The sequence below is a fragment of the Syngnathus leptorhynchus genome, chromosome 1 (assembly GCF_054491065.1).
Source record: "Syngnathus leptorhynchus isolate UIUO chromosome 1, UIUO_Slep, whole genome shotgun sequence".
In the NCBI taxonomy this organism is placed as follows: Eukaryota; Metazoa; Chordata; class Actinopteri; order Syngnathiformes; family Syngnathidae; genus Syngnathus; species Syngnathus leptorhynchus.
In genome coordinates this window covers 18,089,170-18,098,401 of record NC_141195.1, presented here as the reverse complement: position 1 = coordinate 18,098,401, position 9,232 = coordinate 18,089,170, and the positions used below count along the sequence as shown (strand labels likewise).

At 38.9% G+C, this 9,232-nt stretch overlaps 1 protein-coding gene across 13 annotated transcripts in view; it reads left to right on the top strand.

Moving 5' to 3' along the window:
* Positions 1-187: 187 nt before the first annotated feature.
* Positions 188-9,232, top strand: part of LOC147062454 (rap1 GTPase-activating protein 1-like) — a 43,491-nt gene continuing 34,446 nt past the window's right edge. For 6 of the 13 annotated variants that reach the window (XR_015066507.1, XR_015066511.1, XR_015066505.1 and 3 more), the window contains exons 1-2: positions 188-390; positions 818-893. Coding sequence is in view for 2 of the 13 variants with exons in the window: in XM_085915125.1 (XP_085771251.1) it covers positions 348-390; positions 818-893 (119 nt within the window). In the remaining 11 variants the exon portion in view is untranslated. Of the gene's footprint in view, positions 391-810; positions 894-6,797; positions 6,916-9,232 lie in introns of those variants that run through there. The other 7 variants (XR_015066517.1, XR_015066513.1, XR_015066514.1 and 4 more) reach the window with 4 other exon arrangements.

The following is a 9,232-nucleotide window of genomic DNA, read 5'->3' as shown; positions in this document are numbered from 1 at the left end:
AATGGTGGGAATCTTACACTAAAATACACATTTTCAAAGTGTGTTTCACAACAAGTGTTTCCTGGCTACCAAGTGGGTATCGGTTTCATCTGATTTTACTCCTGGGTTCCACTAGGGGCACACCTGTGCTAGTCCAAATTGTTTTACAGAGGCTAGAAGTGGACAAAGGTACTGGGTTCCTTCTTCTTGGATTTGTGGGCATGGGCAACACACCTGTCACCTATTCCCAATCAGCAGCTATTGCAGAGTAGTTTCAGCAATGTGATGGAGCTGAATGTTTGCATTGCTTGATTCCATGTGTCTTGTCCTTTTCTAGCTCAGTTCTCTCGTGCTAAGCAGTGACTTGTATGTTCCATGATCTTATGGATTTTCTTCTTCTTGCTACATACCGTAAGTAGATGTGACTCTTTTGAAATGTTTGTCTTGCTCCTTAAGTTATCCTTTGTTGCTCTTTCTCAATATTACCAGTGTATATAATTGAAATATTTTGTATTATTAATATAATATAGATATACATATAATGAATATATATTATATAATATATATATATAATTAATATATATATGAGATGTAAAATACCATAAAAGCATCCCTTGGTAGTATTTGAATAAAATAGCTATTTCTAGATAACATAATTTTTTTAGTATTTTGATGGAGGTGAATCATTGCATACCTTTTACATGACTTGCACAAGTTTCTTGGATGCATCGAGGTGATCTTAACTTTGCTTGTGAGTTTTGCGTGTGGGTTTGACGCGTACGACGGGGCGCTTTTCGTTTCTGTATCTCATTGGTTGCACGGTTGCTAAGCAACGCAGCATCCATCGCCGCTCCACTCTGCACAACAAACTCATTCACTTCATCACCCCGCCTGCAAGCAGCCAGCAGAAAAAGGTAACGTTCTCTGCATGCTGCTCTACTTCATGTCATGTTAATCTGCTCGCTTTCGGTTTTGGTAACAAAGTATATTAGCGGTTGTGCAAGTAGTCATACAGTGGAGGTATCTTGCTGTTATTTGACAAGCAATTTTTCACAAATGACTTAGGCGCATATTAATAATGAATGTAAATCTCTTCGCATGAAGTAACTAATTAGTTGCGTGACCTGTTTCTGCCACCAAGCGCTTACATCATTGCTGCATACTTCTCAGTCTGCTAAAGGTGTTTATTGGTGGCGATGTGCTGTGTTCCAGGTGCCCGGCAGGGGCGTTCCTACCTTGAATGGTTCTTGTTGTTTTGTGTCGTTCAATAAGCAGCAGTTAGCTAGTTCTCTTCAAACACCTGTTTATTGCCACTTTGCCTAGTGTCAAAATAACACCTTGTAGTATGTTTAAAACAACCACACAATGTCTTGGAAAAAAATCTTTGTAGCTTCATTCTGATTTCCGTGTGCATGTATAAGACAACGGTCAAATATTTTCAGCCTTTTTACACTGGCAACCATTCCGACCTTCTGCGCCTCCATTCCGATTGTCCCTTGCTGGAGAACTTCATTCTTCTTTCTTTCCCTTTCAAGATGCTTTCGTCCTCCTCCTGTCCCATTGTGCACTCCCTACCAAATCTCTTCAATCCATAAACCGCCTCCTGCTTTTTTATTTCTCTCAGGTCTCACTTGAGTGCCTCCTGTGATGCTACGCTGGCATCACGGAGAATTGTTAGTCCCTCCTTCCAGCAGTCTCCTGTATTATTAAATGTAACGGGGTCTTTTACTTTTCCAGTTTCGGTCTGATGGAAGTATTCCCTGCGGCAAGATGATGTGCAAGGGAAGGAAGCCATAAAGTGCCCTGTGTGGTGTCAAACAGGCCCCGTAGTTCGGGTTCCCCACGGAGGGCTGTGATGACTGTGAAAATCACTGTCGGGTCTAATCTCCATTACAAATACTGACCTACCTCTGCATTAGCGATTGAAATTCAAATATTCTTTCCATAATGTGTCTGTTCCACATTAAACAACAGTCACACAAAGATGACCTGAATTTTAGTTGTGTTTTTATAGGTATTTTTGAAACAAATGACGTCAGCACAAGCCTGGCCACATCAAATCAGTATATAAGAGTAAGGTAGCACTCAATTTTCCAATCAGCTGGGAAAATATATCAAGTTGATACCCGTGTGTGTGTGTATAATGTTTGCTTTTCCATCTATCCATTTTGAGACAAGATCCAAGATAAGATGGTGAAGGGCCCTGCAGTCAGTTACTAATTGGCTCTCCCAGTGTGCGGGGCAGTTGTGCACTCATGAATCAGATGTCACAGGATGTCTTAAAGACCTTTTGTGTCAAACAGCCAAGTCCACTGTGAACGTGTTCTACTTCGATTAGGTCAGTCATTTTGTGAGGAAATGATATGAAGAATAATATTTAGGGGGATACCGTATTGATTGCTATCAAATTTCAGAAGTGTGCAATATGTAAGGATGAAAGCAAGCATTTGCAGCCTGAGGATGTTGGCAAGCGGCGTTGCACTCATGCAATGGCAGCTTTGTCATGGATTATTTATCGGCTGGTTTATGTGAGGCCAGTGGGCCGCGTCGCTCTTTCATTACCAAACATGCGGCCAACCCCTTCGGCTTAGATGCCACGAGGATGCGACGCTGTAATTTGCTGCACTCTTTTGACCTCATGCTCTACTTTAACGTCTGTCGCGATGATAAAGGCCATTTTGACCTTACTAAACATGGGGTCACGGAGAACACACCTTATGAACTCATAAATAATAAAGTACGATCAGTGGTTTTAAAACTGCCCCCTGGAGTCCACAACATTTTACAATCAATTATTTTGTTGTTTAAAATAGCGCATACCGTCATTTGAGGATCAGCATCAACATAAATACATGAAACAAGAATACTAAACCTGCTTTGGGTCAAATAAAGCTCTTCTATATAATGTCCCATTTTTGAATAAGAGGATTATGGGTTTTTTTCCAATTAATATAAAAAATAATCAGCACATTAATTAATTATTAAAACAATAACAGTCTACCGATGTAAATAAAAAAAAAAACAGTTACAGCCCTCATCATAATCTTGTAAAAATGACTTTATTCTCACATCAACTTTCTATCCCGACAACAGAGATTTGATTTTGTAAAGATTACAATGTTTGTTTTTTCGACTCATTCTGTACTTTCATGGCTTCAACAAGAATTATACTGTGAGGCGGATTTGCTAAACCACACCAAACAAAATTGTCTTTACTGTTTGTTCTCTTGGCTTGTTACAGTGATAATATCTCACAGAGAAACTTTTCCTCCTCTTGTATAGGCTTAACTGTTATTCATAGTCTCCCTCTCTGTTGAATTATTCATATTTTCCTCCGAAAAGGAGGACGTCAGGCGGACTGCTGCAAACAGATTATTAGAGCCAAAGTGTAGCTTCTCTTTGATTCTTTTCGAATGAGTCACCCTGCTTCGAAATGTATTCTTTCTCATTAACCACCTTTGTACTGCCACCCATTGAGTAGTTCTGCTTATTGCCCGTACGTACTTGTTTGATGTGACGCTTATTAACATGCGTGTTAGTGTGTCTTGTGTCGTCACACGGCAAACCCAATGCAATCATTACACAGTTGATGAAGGACGTAAATATTAATACTTGCTTACAGGACTATTTAAAAGACATACGTACTTTACCGTCTTAATTCCAACGCATATTACAAAACACCATTGACAGGTTGGAGATAAAAACAACCACTCTTGGTATTCTAACCCTTTAAGCGACAGATGTTTACACAGTGGAGCAACACATGTAGGCAAAAATAGCACAAAACTCTCAGGAAAATGTTCTTTATCCTCTGTGAAGAATGACATTTGGGTCTAGTGCATTATACTGCCCCCAGTGGCCTTTGGAGGGCACAGCAGAAGGAGCAGTACATTGATTTGAACTGAGGCAGTAAATCGTGATGTCCAAAACTGGAAACTGTTAACATTCTGTTTGTAAGACTGATACTGATATGATAGGGCCTCATAACAGAAAAATAATCTAGATTATGTAAAGTTTAGAGTATCAGCGTCATGCAGTACCTTTCAAATGATGGACGATCATGCAAACAAGAGTTTATTGCATGTCTTCTTATCTGCGCACTCTTCAGCTACTGTCTGTATCCAGAGGAGGGCGCTATTACACCGCATCAATCTGTGCCATATAACAGTGCAATGTCCTTTGAAATGAACAAATAATATGGCAAAAATCAAGCTTTATATTCTATTAGGGAGTTAGTTCTATTTAATCATGCAGTATATGCGCTAGGTTTTTATATAACACATCTTCGAGTGCTTTTTTCCTTATTCAGACAGACTGCAAAAATCTTTCATTCTTTTGAGAGGCTGGAACAGATGAATGACATATGCAATCATTTCATCAGAAAATAATGATTTGCATTACAAGTGATGTGCTTCACAAGCATAGTCACAGAATGAATTGAAATTTTTTCTAAAGGCATCACTCTCAAGTAAAGTTGCAGATAATTATTTTTTTTTTGTATGGCGGAATGTTAGGATTCTTGTCTGTGTTTGATTTTGTGTTTATTTTTATTTTTTTCTTCCTAATATTGTGCCTCCTCCAATGTTTTGGAAGTGACCTCGAGTGTACCTGAAAAATCTGAAGTGGTCCATCGTATGCAGACCTTGGAATGAAACTCCGTGAAAGGAAGTAGTGTGTGTGTGTGCCACTGGGTGCATTTCCTTCAGCAACAAGCCATCTCTTCAACAACCTTATTTTCGGCGCTGGGCCAGAGGAGTCAAAATATCGAGATGGTCCACAAGATGTGAAAGTGGGGTCATTTCCACACTCAAATTTGTAAACAGCACTATTTGAGCAAGTATTATTCAATTATTCTAAGCCTTACGGTATCATTCTTAAAAAATAGTGACTCAGAATGAAAGCAAAAGGTGAGATAAGGCTTTTTTTTTTTTTTTTCCACCAACTTCAAAGCACAATTGCCCTTTGAATTCATGCATATTTGGACAGCAGCTTTCCCTCTGCAAACTCTCCCAATATCCGCTTCTATGTGGGCTCTTGTTCATGCAGGTATCTGGAAAATATTTAGAAAGTATACAGCGGCAATAGGCAGTGTGTTCATTGCCATACAGGATAAATATTGAGGGAGAAAAGACCCTCCTTTCTTAATTGGCTCTTTGTGTGCTTTTCACGTTTTTATAGTTCAGCTCCACGGTTCATGGCCAGTGCCGAAAAAGCACAAAATTGTCACAAAAATAGGTAGGGAGTACTATTTTACACGCTAACATACACTGTTGGATTAATTGAAAAAAAAACCAAAAAAAAACTTTTGTTTGGAGTCGCTTAAAGGAGACGTAGCATGCAAAATCCCCCCCCCCTTTTTTTTCTCGCTTATATATACATTTTATTGTGCACTTGGAGTCTCCAGGATTATAGAAAAATTTAATCTAATCCCTTCAGGAGCTGCAGAGATACTTTTATAATCCGTTTGGGGGGTCTCTTTTTTAATCCATTTAATTTTATCCATTCCCTAACGTCACAGTCTTCAGGTATATTTATTTAAATTCATAATTCATGGAGGGATCTTTTGTAAAAGAGTTATATTGTGGTATATCAAGCTCAATTGCAATTACAAGGGCTCTTTTAAGTTATTGTGAAGCATACGTAGATGTTCTCATAAAAACGTCTGTATGAAATAAAATGTGTTTTTCATAGGGGGGGGGGGCTCGGAAGTAGTCTTGCGCCTGGAGTAATTCACTTTAGAAATGCCACTGCGCATGGCCATAACAAACTTCTGTTGTATTGCCTGTTCTTAAAAATAAATCACACTTTAGAACTGTAGGGGGCGCCCAGGAGCAGGAAAACAGAAGAGCTTATGGACTTCTTGTACTTTAAGGTGTGACAGTGACACAGGTAACTCAATCAGTCACAAATTGTTTTTTTTGAATGCATTCCATTGGTCTTACAAAAGAAAACAATGTGAGGCAGATGATTGAAGAGATTAGCACATCGTTCCAGGCATTTCCGAACCCAGATGTGCCATGTTGAGTACGGACAAAATGGGCATTTCTACAATCTTAACATATTTCATGATCAAGTATTTATAATCAAGCATATATAAAGGCTCTAGCCTTCAACAACAAAAGGTTTGACCCCCCCCCCTCCACACACATTTTGTGATTGACCATTAAAAGGATGGCACAAATATCAAACCAGCATTAAGTGCCACAAAAATCAACTCAAAATTTACCCAAAAATGACTGAAATTTCTAATGATATTCATGTTTGTCCTGCATGTCATTCTAAATCTGCAAATTCTTTTAAGAATGCTCATGTTGTAGTACAGAGCGATATAAGAACTCAACTAAGGTCCGGTTTAGTCAGCAGATCAATGCTCATTTATTTTTGGTGTGAAATTTGATTTGTGTCTTCACATCACATATTAAATGTGACCTCAGTCTAGTGTATGTAAATATGGTCCAGTTTGTAGAGCGCTTTTCTTTCATTCAGAAACAAAATGCCAATTTTTTTTAACCCCAAAAAATGATGAAATAAACCTGATTTACTGCAGTGAAAAAATGCATTCCTTTTCATAGGGAACGCCCACCACTGAGTTCCCATGTGGGAAATAGCCAGCCTCTACACTTTTTGCTTCCCAGGAGACTGGCGTTGTCAGCACCTCCCATCCCATGCCCCTCATCCTCCCTCCCAGTTTGTGATGAAGGCGTGTAAGCAAGGAAGAGGCAGTGCATGTTAAGCCTATTTGGGGGAGTGGACAAACAGACAGACACACACACACACACACACACACACACAAAAACACACACACACACACACATACACACAAACAAACACTCCGTCAGGCAGAGTGAGTCCAGCTCTCAGTGGACTCAGTCGGTGCTGTGTGTCAGCAGGTATGCCGCAGAGAAAAAGGAGTTTCACTTTTGGAGCCTATGGAGGGTAAGAGCTGTTCAATCTCCGGAGCACATGATGATGATGATGCTGATGTGTACGTGTGGTAGATAGATAGATAGAAAGAACGTGTTTGGGTTTGTGGCTTGGACTGACCCTGGCTTTGATGACTTTGCACATTCTCGTGTGCCGTGTGTTTGGACTGCCATCGTGTTTTATCACTGCAACTTTGTGATTTGACTTTTAAGATGCTTCAGCCCAGATGAATTAATGGGCAACATTTGATTTGGAGACATGTCTTGCAAGTTTTGGTTTGACCATTTTTCCTGCTTATCTGCTTGTATTGTGTTAGGGTTAGCTCAGAAACAAACAGGTTTCTACTACTACTGGCCACTCGTGGTTCAATTTCTACAGAAAGTGAACAGATGCACAAATACTTGTGTTTTTATTTGCTGCACATGAAAATGTCAATATGTCCAGTGTATGATTGTATATAAAGTCTTCCTAAGAACACAACCCTAATGCATTTGTAAAGGCATGCATTTTTTTCAGTGCGGCACTAATTTGTTCTACACAGAGGATAAAGAATATGACACGAAGGACTGTTGTCTTTCTACATGTGTTGTGTTCATTGCTTGCTTAAAGCACAACAACGTAGATGCTTTTCAGCATTAGCATTAAGTTAACATACTAAAAGGTGTGTTGTTATTAAATACACGTTTGTTTAGTTTAAACTTCAACTGGGAGCTGCATTAAAACCTCTTTTATGAATAATTTAACATCATGTTGGAAAAACTCCAGTGTGGTCCACGGCACCACTGTATTGAAATCCAATTCAGTTATGGCTGGTTTTTACATGTTGCTTTTTTGATCTAAGCCTAAAATTGGCACATGATGAGTCTGTTGTTTTCATTTGTGAAATTGGTAAATAAAACAAACAACAAAATAGTATTAGTCCTCCACTTTTTATTATTATGGAAAGCACGAATAATACACTTATTCTGAAACCATGTGTACGCTTCTCTTTCAACAAAATTCTATTTTCTTCATGCTGTTGCTCACAGATTGCCACCTGCAACAACAATGTTTGATTCAAGTCCCTGTTTGGGATAATTTCAGGCAAATTTTAATGCAATGTAAAATCGTGCCGGTTCAGTCACATAATAGCGTAGAGTGTTTTCTAGCGCTGTCTTTCAGTAGAGCTTAATGCTCAATCTGTAGCCTCGGGGAGGGGAACAATGTCAGGTGACAACAGTGTGATGCTTGGCGTCATGACGACACACAGGAAGAATTCTGTCTCATTGAGATGCCCCGAACAAAATGAACATTTTTTTTTTACCCTTACAGTGTTTTGGACAAATTTGATTGTACCTGTCAAAGATATCCTTAAATGTACCCTAAACATTTCAGGTACTTTTAAGGATGACGCACTAAAAATGCATGAATTTGTTCAAAAATCGACAGGGCCTTATATCTGATTGGATGTTGGCTTTTCATCATGTCTTTGATTCGTTAAATTTGTATTCCCATCCACATCTCACCACAAGCTGGCGTCCATGTTTTCGTCATACCTGAACTTGAACTATTTCCTGCTTCTGTGTCTTTGCAGTCCTACTATTTCCTAATGCTGCCGTTCGATGGAACGTGATATCCAGGCAAGCCAAAGCCACTTAGTTTTCGGACGAAAGAAATGGGTCTGAACAGATTTCTTTTGCAATCAAATTGGTTGTCTTCCTCTAATTTATTCTTTGTGAGCAACGTCCATTCCTCCTAACATTCCAAACGATGAGTGTGAGTGACGACAATACAACAGTGATAATGGAGATAGATTACAATCTTTACAGCGATTGTAACTGTAAACCAAGAGAGCATTTAGCCAAAGTAATACCAACTGCCGAAGCTATCAAATATTTTAGTATTCAAATATCCCACTGAAAATTCTAAAAACAAGTTTCCACTTCATAATAAACAACTTTTTTTTTCATTCTTAGATAGCCAAGATTTTATAGCTAAATTTAAACTGCATAGCAGGACGCTGAATTTAATCTCCTGAAAAATCAGTAGATTTCAAACAAATATGGTTGTGGTCTATGAGAGCAGGTGACATCAGAACCATTGTAGCAAATGAAGCCTGGTTTGTTCCCTTTCAGTGTGTTTGCTTTTGGATTCCTCTGTGTTACGATTCAACTCAAAGGCAGTTGCTCTGGAGTAAACCTCGATTCACATTCAAGAGCCACAAAGTTTCTATGCGCCTTCTGTATGAAAGCAAAGACAGGCTTCTGTCATTCAGAGCGATTTATTGTTTTCCTGCCTGATACTTATTGTACTGAAACTGGATTTTTTGGTTTGCATGACAAAAGATGAT